General features: G+C 42.5%; 1 protein-coding gene across 3 annotated transcripts; it reads right to left on the bottom strand.

Annotated features, from left to right (window-relative positions):
- On the bottom strand, nt 1-22,264 carry LOC118576029 (HLA class I histocompatibility antigen, alpha chain F-like). Of its 3 annotated transcripts, XM_036176434.1 has the most exons (7): nt 22,046-22,264; nt 21,547-21,816; nt 21,062-21,337; nt 20,214-20,489; nt 19,978-20,088; nt 13,467-13,605; nt 6,505-6,758 (listed from the first exon to the last, which is right to left on the bottom strand). In XM_036176434.1, exons 1-6 carry the CDS (start codon nt 22,128-22,130, stop codon nt 13,517-13,519), a joined length of 1,107 nt encoding a protein of 368 aa, XP_036032327.1. In that variant the 5' UTR covers nt 22,131-22,264; the 3' UTR covers nt 6,505-6,758; nt 13,467-13,516. The 3 variants fall into 3 exon arrangements, with proteins under 3 accessions (XP_036032325.1, XP_036032327.1, XP_036032326.1); XM_036176432.1 differs by lacking the exons at nt 6,505-6,758; nt 22,046-22,264 and adding an exon at nt 1-210 and having other exon boundaries at nt 21,547-21,839; XM_036176433.1 differs by lacking the exons at nt 6,505-6,758; nt 22,046-22,264 and adding an exon at nt 11,776-11,985 and having other exon boundaries at nt 21,547-21,839.
- Nucleotides 22,265-22,740: the final 476 nt, after the last annotated feature.

Below are 22,740 nucleotides of genomic sequence, written 5' to 3'. Positions count from 1 at the left end.
CACCACAGCTGCCCATTTCTGGAAGGTTCCATCCCCTGCAGGTCTGGTCTCAATAAGATCCATGTCCTGGGTCAGGTCCTCCTCATCCCTCTGCCAGGTCAGAGTGATGTCTTCAGGTTATAAACCCAGGGTCCAGCACCTCAGGGTAACATCTGTTGGTTAAGCAGTGGCACTTGTGGCTGGCTGTGGTCATGCCGACGGAGGAGAGTGCTGGAGGAGAGTCACGGAAGAATCATGAGCCATGGTTTACCTTTCTAGAGCTTTATTGAGAGAGTGAAGGAGAGGGAGAGAGAGAGAGAGAGAGAGAGAGAGAGAGAGAGAGAGAGAGAGAGAGAGAGAGAGAGACCGTGCGTGCAGGGGGGAGAGAGTGCAGAAAGATAGCACAGAGAGAGCATGTTAGGCTGGGATGCCATCGCAGGCTGGTGACATAATTGAGGACATAATCCTTAAAACATCTCCTTCAGGTCTGGAGTGATGAGTCACATTTGTTTTGGGGGGATCTGAAGAGAAGAGTCAGAGAAGAACAACCTTCTGTTCCTTCCTGTAGAGCTCTTGAGCACTGATCATGTGACCATCACCAGTGTTGGTTTGGAGATTTAGAGAGCAGCACTTAAACTGCATGGACTCAGGATGCAGAACTATCTGTTCCTTGGGAAGGTCTAGAATAAAGGCATGAACCTCTATACCTGTGAGTCGGTTAAAACCCAGTGACTCTGACTAGCTGTAGCTGATCTGTGAACATTGGCAGAAACTGGGGCTGAGATCAAAAGGGAACTGCCACTCACTCTTTTCAGAGTTGGTACCTCTCCATTCCTGAACAGATGGAATCTCTATCATGGTTTGAATATAAAGTGTTCCCCCATGGCTCAGGTGTATAAAGCCTTGGTTTGTTCTGGTGAGGCTGATGATTCTAGTGGAATATTCAGGGTGGAGGGTCTAGCTGGAGGGAGTTGGTCACTGGAGGTGGGCCTTCAGGGTTATAGTCTGTTTCTAGCTACTCTCTGCTTCCTGATCTTCCCAGATGTGAACAAGGTTTTTAGGCTGTGGCCCTGAACTATTCCCACCACCATGTGCCCCTTATGAATTGTTAACCAATGGTTAGAGACCCAGAATACTTCAGTTTTCCCCCATATTGCTTCTTCTCAGGTGTTTTGTCATGAAAATGAGAGGAGCCAGTCATAAGATCCTTGAAAGAAGGGTGGATCCTGTGGGATCTGGAAATCAGGGAGGCTTCCTCAGCTACAGACCAATGATGAAAGGGTGGTCAGTTACTTTCTCAAGAGGCATCAGCAAGTGTCTAGATAGGACACCAATGACAAATGTCTTAGTACCGTTCTATTGTTGTGACAAGACGCTGTCACTAAGGAAGGGAGCAGGCTAACTGGATATCATGGACTCTTGAAATCTCAAAGCTCAGCCCCAGTGACATACCTCCTCCTACAAAGCCACACCTCCTAAACCTTCCTATACAGTCTACACTAAAAACCAAACATTCTAATTAACTTGTACATATGCAGCACATATATGAATGTCAGAAGAAAACTTGTGGGAGTCCCTTCTCTCCTACCATGTTTGCTCAGGGTTTCAAACTCAGTTGGCGAGGCTTTATGGAAAGCACCAAGCATTGAGACATCTTGCTGGCCTAATGATTCTTTCATACTGCCTCAGATTGTGCAGCCTTTGTTTTTATAGAGGGATGAGTAGTTACAGTAGTCAATTCTTCTTCTTCCACAGCACTCATATCTTATCTACATCTATGTCCCACAGTCTTGGGAACCTTGTGTAGGGGCTCTTTAATTTTTAAAAGTATTTTGTTTATTTGCTTCAAGAAGTTCAGAGGGAGAACATTCCTGATTATCAAGGTTTCCCATACTGAATCACTACTAAGGCCCTATATGCATGCTGAATCACAGGCTTTTCTCTGAATTTAAAGGTTGACCTGAGGGGCATTCTTTTACTTGTACTTCACTTTCTCTCTTTACTGCCTTATTCTTACCACCCTCTCCAAGTTTTTGGGTTGCAGAAGCAAGGCTCTAATCCCTGCTCTTTCCTTTATGCCTCCCTCATCCCCAGCCATAAGAAGTGGTCAGCCAGCACCTGCATCCTGACTTTCCCCTTTCAGTTTACCACTCCAATCTGAGGTTAGCACAAAAGGCAGCATTTGCATGTCCTTTCTCATTGTAATTCCTCCCTTAGGTGGGCAAGTTCTTTCTGGGAAGGTGACTCAGTCTCAGTTGCAAGTCTCATTGCCCACAGCAAAGGCCACACAGCTGCTGCCACTGTCTGCTGAGGATCTGGTGTCCCACAGGTGTTACTCCAGGAATCGATATTGTTGGTGCTCATGTGATAGATCTCATGCCAGGTAGAGGAAGACAATTACCCTGGGATTCCCAGCACAGATATACATCCACCTTCAGATGGAATGGTCTCAGATGCCAGTCTTATCACCCATTCCAAGAGCAATGCAACTCTCAGTGGCCATTCCACCCCACATGGGGAAAGCAGGTCACATCAGGACTTTCCCCCATGGATGGTTTTGCTTCATTTGCTGGATGTCTTATATCCCATAGGAGGACCATGAAACTGATCCTCCCAAACCCATCTTTGCTTCTGCTGTGTTCCCACACAGGTTTCAAGTGTTTTGTTACTTTTTCTGGAGAGATATGAACACACATCTATTCACCCTAGATAAGACTCCAACAACAGACCAAAGGGAGGATTTATCCAAGTCCATCTTTATCTCCCAACACTAGTTTGGCAATCCCATAAATTTATTGGCAGTCACTTACAGGCACGTGAGTGAGGAGTTACTTAATACTCAAAAACACCTGCCTCATAAAAGAATCCACTCCAGCAAGAATGACAGCTCACAAAACCCACTTCTCTGGAGTCTGCCTCCAGTGTATTCCATCAATTCACTGTTCTGGTGGGAGCTCCACCTCAGTCCCTGCACCCTGCATCCATATACCTAAAGAGTCTGGAATGTTCTGATAAAAGCCCAATCTCTGCCCAGATGCTGCCCCTTTGAAAGTCCTGCCAAATATGGCTCCTCTCCAAGAAATGCTCATGAACACACCCACAGAGTATTTAAACTGCACCCAGAAAACAGACACATATTTTGATCTCTCTTCCCTGTCTTCTCTCTGGGGAACCAGAGAATCACTCGGGAATGCTTTACCCATTAAACCAAGGCTTTTAATAATCCGGTCTGATTTGGTCTGAATTGGATTGCTGCTTTGGCGGGAAGGCTTATCAGTGTGCAAACCTTTCATTAAGCACCACTACTCATGGTTTTTCGATGCAGTCCCCACCTGTTGCCTTAGCTCCTCCTTGCAGAGACGGTTTCTCTCTCCTCCTAGCACTCACCCAGGCCTGCCTGAGTAGAGGGCAGGGCAGCTGCCAGTAACAGAGAAGAACACCAGGCACCTTGGACCCCATCTTTGGTGTTTGGAGAACTTGAAGAGACTAAGTCTTTGTTCCTCTGTACGGAGTTTTATAGCATTGGGAGCATGTGGGGACAGATCACTAACACTCTGAGTGGTTCTCTAAAATTCCCACATACATCAGAAATGAGCATGTGGGTGTCCAAACATTACCGGGGAATAAGGGGTTCCCATTTGTGAATTCTTCTTGATTTAAAAAGAAAAAAATAAGGCTAACAACAAAAACAATAACAAAAACAGACTCAGAAGGACGCTCCAGGACCACTTCATTAGTTTTGGCGAGGGTGGTGGTGGGATATGAAGACAACAGCACTTAGAAGTCATAATCTTAGCAGCTGCTGTCTGCAGTAATATAGAGAGGAGAGTAATGCCTTCGAGTTAGGGTCAGAACTATAAGCAGCTGTAGAAGTGTGGAGGAAAAAAGCATGCAGACAAAACACCAATGCACATAAGATAAAAATAATAACAAATTTTTAAAAAAAGAACATCAGTATTGAGGATGGATTAGATTGTCACTGGTCCAGAGAGCCAAATTATCTTGGGCTATCCTAGCCTCTTAAAAGTCATTCTTGAGCCTCTCTGTGTGTGACCTGACATCCTTGTGACGATTAGGTAAATCCTTTTGGAATGTACAAACAGACCCCTAGCTTCGACCAACCCAAGTCATCAGACAGCATCTGAGGTCTGTAACAGGCATTTCCCTGCCTTGATATCACCTACCTGCCTGATGTTTCCACTAATGTAATTTTAAGATGTGTTGTTTATGCCCTTTTTTGGTCTGCTACTATGAAAACTTCATAAAACTATTACCATTTTAGGACATGGAATTTGGAGTAACTGAAATCTGTGTCCCAGGCTATTAACACTACTTGCATTTGGTTCCAGAATAAACTCTCTTATTCCCTTTGACTTGGGATCTGTGTTTTTATTTTTCACATTCACAGTGTATCATGAATAGTCTATGTGCAACATAAGTATAGATGACCATGCTTGTATCTTTCCACTAGTGGGAATCTAGTAGAGTCATTGTATCTAGGGTGAACTGTGGTAGTATTGTGTTCCCCGAAATATTGTGCATGCTAATAAACTTATCTGGGATCAGAAAACGGAACAGCCACAATATTAAACATAGAGGATAAGCAGTGGTAGTACACACCTTTAATCTTAGCATTACAGAGGCAGAGATCTGCCTGGATCTCTGTGTGTTCAAGGATACAGCCAAGCATGGTGACTCACGCCTTTAATCCCAGGGAGTGATGACAGAAAGCAGAAAGGTATATAAGGCACGAAGACCAGAAACTAGAAGCTTTTAGGCTTTGAGCAGCACTGAGATTCATTTGGATGAGGATTCAGAAGTTTCCAGTCTAAGGACACAGGATCAGCTGAAGAATTGGCTGTGGCTTATTCTGCTTCTCTGATCTCCCAGCATTCACCCCCATACATGGCCCTGGATTTGTTTTTATTAATAAGAACTTTTAAGATTCCTGCTACATTAGAATGCAGTAATTTTTTCTCACTGTATCAGTAGAATGTATTAGTGTTTGTTGAATGTGTCTAGACTTTTAAGAAATCATAGTAGAGAACAGTGATGGTTTCCAATGAGCTATAGAATTTTTTTAAGAAAGTTTTCCATCCCTTGTATTACTTTGATCACAAGACTATCTGGGCACACTTGGAGGTCTTGAATTATTGGGTACTGCAATATAGATTTAATATAGTTTAAAGTTTCAGGGGTGAGATGATTTCCTTCAGAAAACATGGATCAAAGGGGCTTTGATATGAGAAACTTGTTGTACCACAAACACAGCCTTTGTGTATAATCAATAAATATGCTCCTGAACAGAAGTTTGAGGTTCAGTTCATAGAAACTGTTTCTCCCTATTGCCAGAGAGCACAAAATTACACTCTGGGGTGACTCTCCTTCTTTGAACAGCCCACACAATACAGAATGCTCGACATTCTACAATGTCCTAATTGAGTGACAATAAATTCAGTAAGTGTGATGGTTTCCATTTCAGGAATTTGGCAGATAATCCTGCTTTCTTTGGTAACCGAATTGAAGCAAACGCATGTTCTTTTATTCCAACCTTAATTACTAATATTAACTGAAATGTGACACATCACACAGGAAATATATGTATGTATGATGGTTACAGAATAGGTATAGAGGTTAAGGAGGCTGCAATAGCATTTCGCGATGCTTCACAGGTGGGCTTATGGAAATGTAAATAGAGGGCTGGAGAGATGGCTCAGGTTAAGAGCATTTACTGTTCTTGTAGAGGACCTGGGTTCGATTCTCAGCATTCACATGGTGCCTCACAAGCATCTGTAACTCCAGTTCCAGGGTATCTGATGCCCTCTTCTGGCCTCTGCAGGCACCAGGGATATACCTGGTACTCAGATATACATGCAAGCAAAATATTCATACACAGAAAATATAAATAAACCAAAGAAGTGTAAATAGAGTCTTTTAAATATGGTGGGGAACCCAAACAGTGCATGGAAGAGGCTGCTGCCATAGAGTCAGACACTGAGCAGAAGACTGAGAAATGAGTCCAGCTGCAGAGGCAAAAAGGTGGGATCAGATCTAGGGAAAGGAATTGACAGATGGATGGACAGAGATCTAGATGGATGGAAGGAGGATGAGCAAATTATAGTGAAATAGTCCACATCAGCATAACTGAGCTGAAGCCCCAGGGACAGTGTAGAGTTCTCCATTAGTCACTGATGCACACACTGAGTGTCAAATGACAGATTGGTGCTGGGTCAATGACATTACAGTGCTGATGTCCATGTCTTTCTGGGATTCTGATGAAGATGTACTCATTCACTGGCTGGGTGTGTTGCATAAATTCTTAGGCATGATTTCCCTACACTTGCAATACCAGCACTCAGGCTGAGACAGGAAGATTTGTAGGAGTAGAAGATAAACCCAAACTGTTTTATCATTCACTTTTCTCATTAATGTAAAATAAACAAACAAACAAACAAACAAACAGAAACCTGAAAGAAGAAAGAAGCAACTTAAGGCAAGAAGGATTTATTTTGCTTTTTTTTCCTCTAAGGTACAACCCTTCCTGGCAGGAAAAGCCTGGTGGAGTTCATGGAAGCTGGACCATGTGGCTGGGATGACTTCCATCTCCATGCATCAGGCAGCAGAGTGTGGGGATGCTGGCTCTTCTCTCCCTTTTCTCAGTCTGGGTCTCCCAAATCACGGGCTGGTGTCACCCACATCCAGTGCAGCCCTCTCTCCTCAGTTAATCTTCTCTGGAAACATCTTCACAGACATTTCCAGAATGCAAGTCCTCGGAGATTCTAAGTCCAGTCAAGTTCACAATGAAGATTAGCTTTCAGAGCTACATAGTGAGTTCTAGACCATCCTGGGGTACAGTGTGAGACCCTGCCAAAATAAAGGTGTGGGGGAGGACTAGAGGATGGCTGGGTGTTAAGAACATTGGTTGAACTTCCAGAGGACCAAGGTTCAGTTCCCACCATTTACATGGTGGCTCACATCTCCCTGTAACTCCAGTTCCAGAGAATCTAATGTCCTTTTCTGGCCTCCTCAGGATGGTGCACACACAGTGCACATAAATTCAAGCAGGTAAACAAACATATTTACACAAAATAAAATAAATAAAAAATTTTATTTAAAATAATTGACTGGAGAGATGGCTTAGTGGTTGAGAGCTGCTATTGCAGAGACCTGGGTTTAGTTTCTAACACATACACTATGGCTCACAATCATCCAGTTCTAGGGGATCCAACAAGTTTTCTGACTTCCGAAGGTTTCTTCATGCAGGTGGTATGCATACTTTCACTCACACATACACATAATGATAAAAATATTTTTAAAACCTTTCTCAAGGCATGGAGGAATCTACACTCAACTCTCTAAGATAGGTTTGGGAAGAAGCCTGAGTATTTTAGAACAAGATTTGCGGTCACTGATGCCCATCATCAGAGCATCACCCACAATGAAGAACAACCTCAAATGGGAATATATTATTTTCTTTGTGAAAGTAAGAAAGGATCATGTCATCAGCCCTGAGTTGCCATGTTAGCAGATACATACTATTTTCTCTCCCATGGGGTTTAACTTCAGGTGGAAGACATTTACATAATGGGAGCCTCTGACTATTTGCTATCTGAAAATTCCCCAGATTGATTTCTTATTTCCATGTAAAGATACTAGAATTCAAATTCTTGTCCTTAGTAAACATAAAGGAATTCTGCATGTGATATTGCAGGGTTAAAGATTACTTTATTATTTTATTATGGATCCAAGTTTGAGTATTCATGGCTAGGCAGAGAACACACAAGCCCATCAATGCCAGGTGCCACACAGGACACACCGTCCCTGTCACTGGACACTGGTTCTGGTCACTGTGGCTGGGACAGTTTCCCTGCAGCTCCTGGAAACAATGTGGCAATATTACACTTGCCAAAAGCATTCTGTGCAGTTCCAGCTTTGCCTTATCACCATGTGCTGAGCCAAAGTCCAGCATGTGGTCATTTGACTGGTGGAACCAAGGGCTCATAATGTGCTCAGCTGCAGGAATGCTTTTGGGAAACTCCCCCCTCTTCTCAGCATCCTCTTTGCCCTAAAAATTCTGCCTAGCTATTGACCATTCAGATATTTATTAAACCAACCTGAGTGAACAAATCTTCACAGTGTGCAAAAAGATTATTTCACAAAAGGTGTGAACTTCGGATTCTCCTGCTTCTATTTTTTAAAATATATCTTAAAGATATTTATTTTTTATTGTGTGTGTGTGTGTGTGTGTGTGTGTGTGTGTGTGTGTGTGAGAGAGAGAGAGAGAGAGAGAGAGAGAGAGAGAGAGAGAGAGAGAGAGAGAGAGAGAGACTGTATGGGTCGGTTCACACCTCAGCAAGTGCCCTTGATGGACAGATTCTTGGGTACTTAGATCCCCTAGGATGGTTATGAGCCACCCAACATGAGTATGGGAACTAAACTCAGGCCCCCTGCAAGTGCTCTTAACTACTGATTCATTTCTATAGCCCTGCATCCACTTCTTGATGGCTGAGTGTGCACCACCAAATGGAATTTATGGGATGATGATCAAACCTATGTCCTCTGTGTCAGGCAAGCACTCTGCAGAGTTACAACTCCTGTTCCAGTTTCTTACTGTGAATCACTGCTGGCCTGAAACTTCCCACATTCTTCCTGCCTCATGCTCCTGAATACTGAGATTAGAGGTGTGAGACACTATACCTGGTACAAAACAAAACTCTAACAAAGAGTCTAATTCTCGTGTGAACCACAGAGTTTGCTTTCTAACCTTTACAGGTGTCATTAAGTAGGTCAGTGGAAGGGTGACTGACTTGCCATCAAATGAGAGGACATATCCCCTAAAGATCAGTAAATCCATGTGGTTGGAATACACCATGTGGGAAAACAATCTCAATTACACCCCAAGAGTACTCACAGCTAAAGCAGATTAGGAACTGGGAGTTTTAAAGACAGTGGTGTGACTTTTTCCACTCTCTGTTTGGAGAAATTATGACTATCTGTCTCTACTGACCTTATTTCTCTTCTTATGTGCCATAGTGACATGTAGCTAGTTAGATGTTAGGAGGACCCCTTCCCTCATAATCAGTAGCTTAGCAAACAGAGGGCAGATGAAGAAGGAGGATAGGAAGAAGGAGGAGGAGAAAGAGGAGGATGGGAAGATATTAAAGAAGGTGATGAGGATGAAGAAGATGAAGGTGATGATGAAGACAGGAGAGGAGAATGAAGGAGGTGGAAAACATAAAAAACACCAATTGATTCCAATTTTTAAAATTTTTTAGTTTTAATTTTTTTATTTTCTCCAATTCCTGGGAGTGAGTTGTAGTGATTTCTCCCCTGTCCCTCTTGAGTTCACTTGCATATTTTTGAATTTCCTTTCATCAAGACCATGGTTTTCAACTTAATGTTTTTTTTTTAAAAGATACCTTGAGCAAAATTAACGGGATAATTTTTCCACCTTTCTGTTCTATGTTCATTTTCCCCTACTTGTCCCATTGTAGAATCAATACCTCCACTGTGCTCTGTAGGGGAAAGAAAACCCTTCAATTCCTTTAAATATGCTGGTTGCTGGAGGGTTGCTTTGCCCCTGTAAAGTAGTACATAGAACTCTAGCTTTTTTCCTACTTTCTGCATAGTAGGCTCAGAGATTACATTGTCTCTATGTGAATATGAACAGTCAGCATTTACCAGAATAAATCTGTGTACTTTCTCTGTTTAATTTAAAAAAAAAAATAAAGGCAGGCATAGAAGGTCAGCAAAGGGTGAAATTCAGATGTCTGGATGGGTTAAGTGGACATTTTGTAACAAGGTGGCTTCTCCTTCAGCATGTTTAATTGTGATGTTTAATAGCTATCCTTTCAGTTTAAGAAGACACTTCTCAAATAAAATTCTCTCATAATGATGACTTGAGCCGTGTTCCTCAATGGGAGATTCAGCAGAACTCACAGGGTTTTATTTTGGAATTGCCATTCTCCATTGTAATTTTTTCTTTTCACTGGGAAGGAAAGAAAAGATGCTCAGCTTTAAACATTAAAAGTGCACAAGTGGGCATGAGAGATAGCTCAGAGGTTATGTAATTCTACGTCATGCCAGGTGTGGTGGCCTCTGCCTTTAGTCCCAGGACTCAGGAGTCAGAGGCAGGTCTGCCTGGTCTACATAGTGAGTTCCAGGATAAGCCCACTTAATATCCATGATGTCTTTTTAGTTTCTTAATCACAAGTGAATCTGTTTAATGTCATTGTATATTGTAATAAGGAAGTGCTTTTATTCAATAACCTCAGATCAAACCTCAAACTTCCTTTCTTCTTTAAAAAAATAAAAGATTTATATTTATTTTTATTTTTATTCATGTGTTATCTTCGTGGGGATATATGAACATGAGTGCAGGTGCCCATGGAGTCCAAGGAGTTAGATCCCTAGAAATAGAATTTCATGTGGGAGCTGAGAACAGAACTCTGGGCTTCTGTAAAAGCAGCATGCACTCTTAACTGTGGAGCTATCTCTTCAATCCCATATTTCCTACTTTCTTTCCTTCATGGAAATCTGTATAGATTCAAAACTCTCTAAAGAGAATGATATCTCATAGAAGTTTCACAAAGCTCTAGACTTCAGAAGTCAAACAGCCCTTTGCCTCTCAGATCCATTCAGTGCATGTTTCATGCTGATTGGATCCTCTTATGGCAGGCATGCCCCAATGCTCCAGTGCAGTGGTATCAGCTGCCACCTGCCTTAGTTAGGGTTTCTATTGCTGTGAGGAAATGCCATGACCACGGCAACTGTTATACAGGAAAATATTTAACTGGGGCTGGCTCACAGTTCCAGAGGTCTAGTCCATTATTTTCACGACAAGAAACATGGTGGGATGTAGGCAGATGTGAGCTGAAAGTTCTATATTTTGATCTACAGGCAGCAGGAAAAGACTGAGCCACTAGGCCTTTCTTGAGAGTCTGAGAGCTCAAAGGCTGTCCCCACAGTGACACACTTCCTCCAGCCAGGCCACATCTACTCCAACAAGTCCACATCTCCTAATAAGCCACACACTCCATATTGGTCTATGGGGGCCATTTTTATTCAAACCACCACACTACTCTAATTGACAAAGCCTCTTACTCACACTTGAATCTACATTCAATCTGATGTTCTTCATGATTGTCGGATTCCTTGTAACTCCATAAGACACACCATCTGTATGTCAGTAGGCCACTGTCAACAAGGCCTATGACAAATTCTCCCATCATCTTGTATCACTTTATATCCAATTATACATTTACTCCTCCTTGGTAAACTGAGATTCCTCTTCCCCATCACATTATTTGCATCAAGAAGAAATCAGTCTAGGGAATTTTCAGATATCAACCATTGAAGGAATATCCTTGTGTAAATTGCTTGTGGTATCTTTCATCTGAAGCTAAATCCAATGGAAAAGAAAACTATATGTATCCCTCAACATCACAACTCAGGGCTAATGATATTGACCCTCTCTTTCTTTCTCAGACAAAAACAAACAAATAATTTTTTAAAAACCGTATATACCCATATAGGATGTTTCCCCATTATATTTGCTGTACTTACTACTAACATCAGTGGCCACAAATCTTGTTCAAAAATATTCAGGCGTCTTTCTAGAGCCATCATTTAGATTACTAATCATGGAGCCCAAGACTTACTCCCTGCCCTTTCATTTTTTGTTGTGTTTCATTTTCTAAGATAGAGTTTTACTATGGAGCTCTGACTGTCCTGGGACTCACTATGTAGATCAGACTGGCCTCTAACTCACAGAGATTCACCTGCCTCTGACTCCTGAATAAAGGCATGCACCACTATGCCCAGCTTCTCCCCTGCCCCATACTGACTTTGGACACACTATGTAGTTGTGATTGTTACTCTTGTTAGCTTGACTGGATTTAGAATTCTTTAGGAGATGCAATTCTGGGTGACTGTGAGGATCTTTCTTGTGAGGAATAACTGAGGTGGGAAGACCCACCCTGAGTGTAGATGGCGACATTCTTTGAGCTGGGGGAAAGGAGAAAGCCAGATGAGAAGTAGCATCCCCACTCTCTGCTTCATTACCCTGTGAGATTCGATGCATCCCAGCCACATGCTCCAGCTGTCATGAACTCAACCATACTTTCTCCGTCATGATGGATGGTACCTTCCCAAAAGCAAAGAGGATACTCAGAAGAAGGGGGAGACTCAGGGAGTCTCTAGCTAGGTGGAGGGGAGGCAGCATGGGCAGTATAGAGTAAAGGTAATAAAGCCACAAGACAAAATATAGATTGCTAAAAATGGGTCAATTTAAGCTGTAAGAGCTAGTTAGCAACAAGCCTAAGTCGGCTTTTATAGTTAATAATAAGTCTCTGTGTGGTTATTTGGGAGCTGGCTAATGGGGCAGAAAAATCCGACTACACAATGTCATCTTTGAATATACAATGAGTTAAAGTAAGCCTGGCTACACCAGACCCTGTTATAAACAACAAGGACAAAAACACAACTCAAGAAATACAAGAGCTATGCTTCGTGTCTGCAAAGATTCCATCTGTGAGAGGAGATTCAGGGGTTTTGTCTTTATACTTGTTTCCTGGAGTAATTTTCAAAGACTTGAGTAGCTACTTATAACTCTTCGACATGGAGCATCTCAGCCAACTACACTGTTCTGGGCTTATATGTTTATAACAAGAAGCAGTTCCTGATCTGAGCAGAAATGAGGTTCCTATATTCTGTGCTTCAGGATCTAACATATTAGATCTCTGAAAAAAACTTGTATACATCTTTCAACAAGAGACTTGGGTGTTCTTCTTTCTTTTTGGTGCATAATTTTACCTTTTGCCTGTTACTGTTTTATGAGAGAGAGAGCTTCAGATTTTTGTCCCCCACAGGTTTCAAAATCAGAGGTTGTTGATACTAGGGGCAGGAAGATAGTCCAGCTAGCTCCTTCCTCTAAAGAGAGAATCCTCCCTAGAGATCTAACAACCTCTCGCCTTCCACATTCTTGAGACAGTCTCTCCTTTGTTGTTTGGACTATTCTGTGTGCTCCAGGATAGCTGGTTTATGTGCTACTAGGAGAATCTTCTGTGTTTCCCTCATCTCACCATGGGAATGTTGGGACTACTTGTGTAAGATAACACATCTTGGTTTGTTACAGGGAGGTCATCAGGCTTTCATTCAGAACAAACACCCTACCTGCTAAGAAATCTTGCTGGACATTTTTCCTTTTTGTTTTCTTCATACTGAGGATTAAATATATGGCCTGGTCCATGACAGGAAGTGCTCTGTCACTGAGCCATATCTGTAACACTCTTTACTTTTTTAGATAGTCTTACTAACTTGCCTAGTTGGCCTCAAATTTATAATCTACCTCCTTCAGCCTCCCTTATAGGTGGGATTACCAGTGTGAACCAGTATAGCTGGCTTCCTAATGTTTTCTCCTTTAAGCTATGAAAATATCATCTTCACTTATAAGTAAATATAATTAGTATTAGTATGATGGTACATACCTGTAAACCCAGTCCCCAAGAGGCTGAAGCAAATGAGCCAAACCCAGTCCTCAGCTGAGGCTGAGGATTGCAAGTTTAAGGCTAATCTTTGCTACATAGTCTGCTCTAGCTTGGCCTGGGCTATATGATGAGAACTTGTCTGAAACATAAATAAAACAAAAAGGAGGGGGGAAAAACAAGTTAGTGATATCGTTCAGTGGTAAAGTGCATGCCAAGCATGTATAAAGTCCTAGCCTCAATTCCCAGTCCTCAAATAAAAATACTCAAAAAGAAAGGAAAAAACGAAGGAATTAAGGGAAGAAGGAATGGAAGAAAGAAGGAAGGGAGAGATGGAGGCACAGAACATAATAAGAATTCAAGAAGCAGAGGACTTAGAAATTCAGTTCAGTAAAGATAATGAAAAAGCTTCCAGACTGGATGAATCCTAAAAGTCACCTAATACATGTCTGCTAATAGTTGTTTACTATAAACTAGATGTGATGGCATACACCTTTAATTACAGCACTCAGGAGGCAGAGGCAGAGGATCTCTGAGTTCAAGGGCAGCCTGGTCTACATACTGAGACTCTGTTTTTTACTATGGGGCTGGGATTTTGGTAATGTGCCCCAAGAGCCCATGTAAAAATGCTGCCTATGGTGGCATGTCTTGTAATCCCAGCCCTATGGAAGTAGAAACAAGTGGATTCCTCAGACTCACTGCCAGCCAACCTAGTTCAGTTGGGGGAACTTCTGACTATTTAGAAACTCAGTTTCAAAAAGGTGGATTTTTTTAAATGAAGAATTAGTGTTTTCATTTCCCACCATTCTCCAAATCTAGTATAAATTTAACTGATGGCTCTGGGGCAGTTTCACACCTGATAATGCTAAAAATAAGAACCATGTTAAAATACAAAAACTCACTGTTGAACTCTACATCTAAAGATGAACTAACATCAATGTATCTCAAATCAGCTCATAAAATAGAAGGCGAAACAATACTACCAAAAGCATTTTATAAGATGACCATTATCCTGATATCAAAACTGGGTAAAAACACAAAACAGAGAATTATAAGTCAATTTCTGCGATGAGCATGGATATTAACATTTTCCATACAATACTTGGAAGCAAAAGTCAACAGCACATTAAAATGTCATATACCATAACCAAATTGACATCATTCCAGGGATGATACAAGGATGGCTCAACATATTCGGTCAATAAATGTGATGTGGCACATAGATGCAAGGACAGAAATCACAGGCTTACATCAATGTATGCAGAAAAGGACTTTGACAAAGTTCAACATCTTTTATGATAAATTTGAACCCTAAAGAAACTAAGGATAAAAGGACTGTATTTTGATATAATAAATCCTCCATATAAGAAAATTCTATCCAGCATTATACTAAATGAGAGAAATAGCATTTCCTCTAAAATTAAGATGAGACGAAGGTATTAATATTCGGATCCCACCCCCTTGGGCCTGCCCTGTGTCCTGACATAGAAGCCTTTTCTTAAGAAAAAACTCCACCCCTTTCTCTCTCTCTCCACTCCCATGAGATGTGTTCTCCTTGACTCCCTGTCTCTCTCTTTCTCTCTTCTTTCCTTTTTTCTTTTCATCTCTCTATTACAATGAACCATTTCTGCAGGTATGCAGCGTCTGGGTTGTGAATATCTACCTGCAGCTCTGCCGCTGTGCCTACATGGCCTGCATCTGCCCAGCATATTTCCCTGCATGTGCAGGATACCCTTAGGTGTCCACCCCCCACCCCCATGCTATAACAAAAGGGTATCTATTTTCTCCACTCCTCTTTAATGTAGTTCTTGATGTTTAAGAGCAATAAAGCAAGAGAAAGAAAGAAAAGGGAAACCAGACATAAAGCAAGAAGTTAAATGAACTTTATTTGTAAATGATATGATCCTATGTTTGAAATCCAAAATAGTTTAAGCAAAATAGCAGGACATAAAGCGCCATACAAAAGCCAGCAGCTTTTCAATATACCAACAGCAAACATGGTGAGAATTATCAGGAAAACAATCCCATATTTAACTGCTTCAAAAACAAAATAAAACAGTTAAACACCTAGGAATATAATAAGGACGTTAAGGACATCTACCATGTTGGCTTACATCTATAACCCAATACTCAGCAGCCAGAAGAACTTTGGGGCCAGCCTGGTTTACATAGTGAGACCTTATCTCAAAGCCCAAAACTAACCCAACAACAACAACAAGAACAAAATAAAGAGAGAGAGGGAGAAGACAATAGAAGATATAGAAAGGCCTCCTATGCTCATGAATAGGCAAAATTAACACTGCAAATATGGCTGTAGTCCTGAAACAAATCTAGAAATTCAGTGTAATTCCCAATGACATTCATTAAAGACCTAGAAAAAAAATCTTAATTTATATGGATGCAGAAAAAACTCCTAATAGCCAAAGAAGTTCTTAGGAGAAAAAGCAATACTAGAAATCCTGATCTCAAATTCTATTACAGAGACATGGTTTAAGAAAAGAAGAAATAGGGCTGGAGAAATGGCTAGGAGGTTAAGAGCACTGGCTGCACTACCAAAGGTCCTGAGTTCAATTCCCAGCAACCACATGGTGCCTCACAACCATCTGTAATGAGATCTGGTGCCCTCTTCTGGCCTGTAGGCATACATGCAGGCAGAACACTGTACAAATAATAAATTAATTAATCTTAAAAAAACTAATTAAAAAAATAAAAAAGAATAAAAAAGCATGGTATTGGCACAGAAGTAGACACAGAACAATGGAATAGAACAAAGGACTCAGATGTAATCTATAGATACAGTGTTAGAACCATCCACATTCCAGAACCAAGTGTCCCCTAATCCCCCACCCAGCCTTCAAAGACTCAGCACCAACATTCCTGTCATCACAATACAACAGTTTCCACTGTGCCATGGTCTCATTTGCTCATGCTGTATGCTCCACATCACCTATAAAGTTTGAGTCATCAATCCCACCCCTCCTCTCCCTTTCCCTAACTTCTTCCCTCCCTGCCTCCGTCTTCTACCCTGGCTCAGAGGCAGCCTTTTCTGCCCCCTCCCAATACAACACATGTATGAGGTCTGTTGCACAGTGTGATTATTATGGCATTCCTTGACCCTCCAACCACCAAAAAACAAAAACAAAAACAAACAAACAAACAAACAAACAAAAACCCTTACATACAATTATTTTATTTTCAATCACAATGCCTAAGACATACATTGGGGGTAAAAGACAAACCCATTTAACAAATGGTGTTGGGAAACTTGATATCCTTGTGTAGAAGAACAAAAACTACATCCCCATCTTTCATCTTGTAGAAAAATAATCTCAAAGACCTTAAATGTAATAAGAAAATCTAAATTCTGCTAGAGAAAAACCCTTTTGATATATGCATAGACCAGGTCTTTTGAGAAAGGATTAAAGGCTCAAGAAATAATAGCAGACTTGACAAATGCTATTGTATGACACTGAAAAGCTTCTACCCAGCAAAGACACAATTAGAGAGTGAAAGACAGTCTGAGGAAAGGGAAAAAATATTTACCAGCTATAATCTGAAAGAGGACTAATGTCTACAATATATAAATAATTCAAAGACAACAAAACCAGAGCCAGGTGTTGTGGTGCACACCTGGAAGCCCAGGAACTGGGAAGAAGACACAGGAGACTACAAGTTCATCTCCATAGACCATGTTTCACAAACGATCATCCTGGTTGAGAACTGGATGAATTTGTGGGAAGTAAGCAAGACAATGGAGGAAGCAATTGGAAGTTCATTTAGTAGTTTAGGGAAGGGACAGAGGCTGCTTTTCCTTAAGGTGTGAGCAGAAAAAACAGTGCAAAGAAATTGAATTTTAAATTCATTTAAAACATGGAAATTACAATATTTCCTACTGGATTAAATCTGGACTACAAAATGAAGTAAAGATGATACCAAAAATTTAGAACTGTACAAGTAGATGATTAGATTTGCTGTTTGCAGACAGGGAAATGCACATAAAGCAACCAGATGACAGGGGACAGATAAGCCTGGAGGTGAGACTTGTCTGGGCTGGAGAAATTTATATGGGAGGTGGTCTTAAATGGCATTTAAAACCTTGGAAGTGAATAAAATCATCAAAGGAATGATTAATTGTAGACGAGAAAGAGAACAGGACTGATCCTGGCCTCCAGTGCTCAGTGATCTCATTAGAGAACACACCTAGAACAGACTGTGTGGCTCTGGGCATATGTCTAGAAGGCTGGTAGACCAGGGAGTCCCAGACTTTCCTGTGCACAGGAATCCTCTGGACATCTCAACAAAATTCAGAAAATATCAAGCTTGATGACACGCTTTTAATCCCAGCACTCTGAGCAGAGACAGATGCCTCCTCTTGTAGGACCTCTCTGAGTTCCAGGCCAGCCTGGTCTACATGTATAGCTTGTTCCAAGCCAGTCAAAGTTACATAGTGAGACTGTTTAAACAAACAAACAAACAAACAAACAAACAAACAAACCAAAACAAAACCCACAAACAAAAGCAAAAAAAAAAGACTTGGGAAATCTGTGAAGACACAAGAATCTCTGTATTTATAACAAAGTGGTGCAGAGGCAGCTGTTATTCAGATCATGGAGCTGCAAAGAATGTAGACAAGGAACTCCTGGGCCTCCTAGCTCCTTGAGCCTCACTTATGGCACGTTACATAAATAACCCCTGCTGCCAGGAATGATGGCTCATATATGTAATTCTAACACTCCAGGATGGGGAAAGAGGATTGCAGGTATTTCAGAGCCCATACAGATATTTATTAATTACTCTTTTTCATTGTGTGACAAAATACCAATCAGAAGCAACTTAAAAGAAGAAATATTTATTCTGATTTATGAGGCTTCAGTCAATCTCAGCATAAGGCATAATGGAGTAAATGGCAGCAGAGGCATGTGGCTGGGATTCCTCAAACTTCAGTAGATCAGGAAGTAGACTGTAGAAATCTTCCCATCTGGCTTTCTCCTGTTCTCCATTTTATCCTTGGACACCAGGGTGGGTCTTATATCCTTAATTAATCTCTGGAAACAGTTTTACAGATGTGACCAGAATTGAATCTCCTAGGAGATTCTAAATCCACTCAAGTTGACAATGAAGATTAACCATCACAGTTACATAGTGATTCCCAAGCCAGCTTGGGATACAGTATGAGATGCTGTTAACAGAGAAACAGAAAAAGAACGTGTGAGTCCTGTGCTACATTCTGAGAAATCTAAATGAGGATCTGTAAAGAGTTCTGAGTATTTTGGAATAAGATTTATGGCCACTGATGTTAGTGGTAAAAACAGCATCCTTGATGGAAAAGGGTTTTATGGGCATTCCATTTTGGGGAGAGGTTGAGAAAGAAAAAGGAGAATATACATTATCAATTCTGAGTTGTCATGTTGACAGATCCATATTGTTTTCTCTCCCATGAGGTGTAGCCTCAGATAGAAAATAGAGTAAACAAGTAGATAGAAACTTAGTAATTACATAGAATCTAGGACTGGCTGCTCTCTGAAAATTCCCTAGGCTGATTTTTTTGATTTTAGATGTAAATAATAGAATCTAAAATCTTATTTAAATACAAAGGAATTTAATAAAGATATTGGAGGGTTGGTGGTCAATTTGTTTTGAAAAAAGCCATGGCCCAAATCTGAGGCTTCATACTGGGAAGAGAACTGACAAGCCCCTCAACGTCACCTCCCACACGGATCCACTGAGCACAGGAATCACTGACACCTTGGAGCTGGTCTCTGTGGGACAGCTTTCCTGCCACTCATGGGAACTGGATGTGCCAATGTCACCCCAGCCAATTTCATTTATGCAGGTTCAGCTTTTCCTTCTCTCCATGTGCTGAGTCAAGGTGCAGCATGTGGTCATTCAGCTGGCGCAGCTGAGGACTACCATGTGGTGCCCAACTGCAGTAATGTTAGGGAAGTGACAGAGGGACTTGCTCTCTGTCTCCTTTCTGTACACTTACTAGGTGTTCCCTTATATGTAAGGAGAGTTCAAGAGCTGGGACAGGATGGTAAAAGGCAGAAATACAATGATGAAACTGGAAAAGTTACCTGAGTAACTACAACGGAGAACATAAAAAAGACTGACAGAGATCCAGGATAATGATGTTCTAGAGTACCCACAGAGCCCAGACTTTAAAAAGTGATAGCACAGCTGGGCATGGTGGCACACAACTTTAATCCTAGCACTTGGGAGGCAGAGACAGGTGGATATCTGAGTTTGATTCTAAACTGGCCTACATAGTAGCTTCCAGGACAGCCAGGGCTATGCAGTGCCTTGTGTTAAAAACAAAAACAAAAACAAAAACAAAACAAAACAAAACAAAACAAAACAAACAACTGCTAGTACACTGAGTCCCAGGTTAGGTAAGCACTCACACATAGGTGTGTCTCATAGGAACAAAACAGGACATGAGTACATCTAGGGCTAGTACATTCCATCTAGGGCTTCAACTCTATGGGAAACCCTCAGACACCAATCCTTTCCCTACCTGAACTTTTCTTCCTCATCATCACCATGGCAGCCACAGCTCCAGTGACCACAACTCCAAGGAGAACCACACCAACAGTCATTCCAATCTTGGGCCAAGGAGGTGATGGCTCTGGGAAGAGAGAGTAGAGGAGTTGAGGGACCCTCACCCCCAGCTCAGCATTGATCCTACTCAGGGTCTCCAGAAGGTCACCTGTTTTCCTTGACAACAGACTCTGTGCTCACACCCCTCCTTACCCCATCTCAGGGTGAGGGGCTCAGGCAGCCCTTCATGGTGCACATGGCATGTGTATCTCTGCTCCTCCCCAGAAGGCACCACCACAGCTGCCCACTTCTGGAAGGTTCCATCTCCTGCAGGCCTGGTGTCCACCAGCTCCATGTCCTGGGTCTGGTCTTCCCCATCCTTCTCCCAAGTCAGGGTTATCTCAGCAGGGTAGAATCTGAGAGCCCAGCACCTCAAGATGACATCACCTTCAGGTCTAGGGTGATGTGTTATATGTGCCTCTGGAGGGTCTGAGGAGAAGATTTGGAAAATTCAAGCATTTTATAGTTTTTATGGGGACTTAAACTGTATTCATGTGCCTATCCTGGCAATGCACAGGAGAATAAAGGTGTGTGTGAGTGTGTGTGTGTGTGTGTGTGTGTGTGTGTGTGTGTGTGTGTAGAGGGGGGCTGTGCAAACCACATAAGTGAGTGTCTGCACTCACGCACTGTTATAATCTATTCCTTGGAAAAGGAAGACTACCAAGTTTCCCACCATGAAAAGGGAATATCTGTTCCTGATTTGGTCAGACCTCCAAAGACATTAGGTGTGGGTAGAGAACTAAGCCTCTGGGAAGCCAATGTTCACAATGGACTGCAGAATGAACGGGGCTGCTGTTGGTTATTTCAAGAGACCCTAAACTGCCTTGAGAGAAAGGTGAGTCACTCTCTGATGCTGGGTCAGGAAAATCAGGAGCACTCCATCCCTTAAGGGTACAAGAGAGAGCTGCAGTATTTCTGCTGGTCCCATTTTCCTCCCTCCGTGGAGGCATGCGCCCTACTCTGAGTGCAAATGGAGGAATTGCTTCTCAAATCCCTCTTACCTGAGCGCTGCAGAGTCTCCTTCCCTAACTCCAAGTGCCACAGTAGCAGAGCAATGCACCGACCCTCCAAGAAGATCTTCCAGTTCTCTGCTAAGCGTTTTGCCTCCCATTGTCGCTGGGTGATCTGAGCTGTCTTGTCTGCCACAGTCCAAGAACTCAGATCTTCGTTCAGGCTGATGTAATCACGACCATCATAGGCATGTCTATAGTGTCCACGGAGCAAGAATTGGTCTGGACCCATGTCGCAACCAAGGAAACACTGGAAGGTATGAGAGCCTGCCACCGCCCTCAAAGTCAGCCCAGTCCACAGGACCCAGCCCACCCACAGAATTTCCAACTAAACTGAACCAGAAGTCGGGTCTCAGCCCCAAGCTCTCCTGGGTCCAGGGTCTCTGCGGGGCCCCGCAGCCTTGGAAGGAACCTAGGACCTGACACCCGGGGCGACTTGGGCCAGTTGGTGGGGACGACGTGTAGGGGTCACTCACCGTCATCGCTCTGGTTATAGATCTTGATTGCAAATTTCAGGTTTTCTCGGGCCGTTTTTGTATAATCCTCCATAGCGTCTTTTGCCCACTTCCAATAAGCAGGTCCCATCTGCTTCGCCCATGGCGCGCGCGCTTCCAATTTAATAGTCTTGCCACTTTCGAAGTTCAGGATTTGCGTGTCATCCAAATAGGCAACGGCGAAGACTTGGCGATCTCGGAGATCCGTTGGAGATCCGGTCGTGGTTATTAAATACCGCATCGAGTGTGACCCTGGGGAGGTACGCAGTGAGACCCTGACCCTCCTCCCTGGACCCCGGGGAGGTGGGCTGGCCCCGAGGGTCTAGGGCACAGGGATCTGGATCGGAACAGAGGAAGTGGGTGGAGAAGGGAGCCTGAGAGTCTGGGTGGATGATGAGGAAGGGCTTTGGGGATGCTGCCTAGCCAAGTTCCCCAGCTCCTCCCAGCAGAGGCCATTCCTTCCTAACCCACACTCACTCACCAGCGCCACTATGGGTCTTGGTCTGCGTCAGAGCCAGCAATACTGAGAGCAGCAGGAGGGTGGGACTCTGCGCAGTAGCCCCCATCCTTGGTGTCTGGAAAACTGGAGGGATTGAGACTTTGTTCCTCTCTGTGGAGTTTTATAGCGTCATGGTTTGTGGGGAGATACCACAGTGACTGTGAGTGGCTTTCTCCAGAATTCGGACCCGCCATGGGAGTGAGAACACGTGTCCAGATGGTCAGAAGGGACAGCTGACTTGGGTTGAAGGCTACAGAAAGAAGGAATTCCTGGAGATAAGGGAATTCCCAACCTTTGGCTTCACCACCTCAAACACCTTGAAGGCAAAACCTCAGACCAGGCACTCATGGAGACCCTTCCTCCTGTAATTGGAGCTCTCTGAGTCCTGTCAGAGCTGTGTTGAGATTCTGAATTTTGTGGTTTCAGGATCTTGTATTTGTGCTTATACATTATTAAGTATCTCAAAGTTTTATGTAGGTTGAATCCAACGACATTTACTATGTTAAAAGCTGCTCATTCATGGTGGCCGACATTTGTAATCCCAGCACTTAGGAGACTGTTGAGGCAGGAGGTTTGACATGTGTTTAAGGACAGCTTAAGCTACATGATACTGACATTTTTTTAAAAAAAGATTTACTTATGGGTGTGTGCGTGTGAATTTGTGCGAATGCATGCCA

This window comes from Onychomys torridus, unplaced genomic scaffold, assembly GCF_903995425.1.
Source record: "Onychomys torridus unplaced genomic scaffold, mOncTor1.1, whole genome shotgun sequence".
Lineage (NCBI taxonomy): Eukaryota > Metazoa > Chordata > Mammalia > Rodentia > Cricetidae > Onychomys > Onychomys torridus.
Note: the sequence above shows the minus strand (reverse complement) of the source record. Positions and strands in the feature narration are given on the sequence as shown.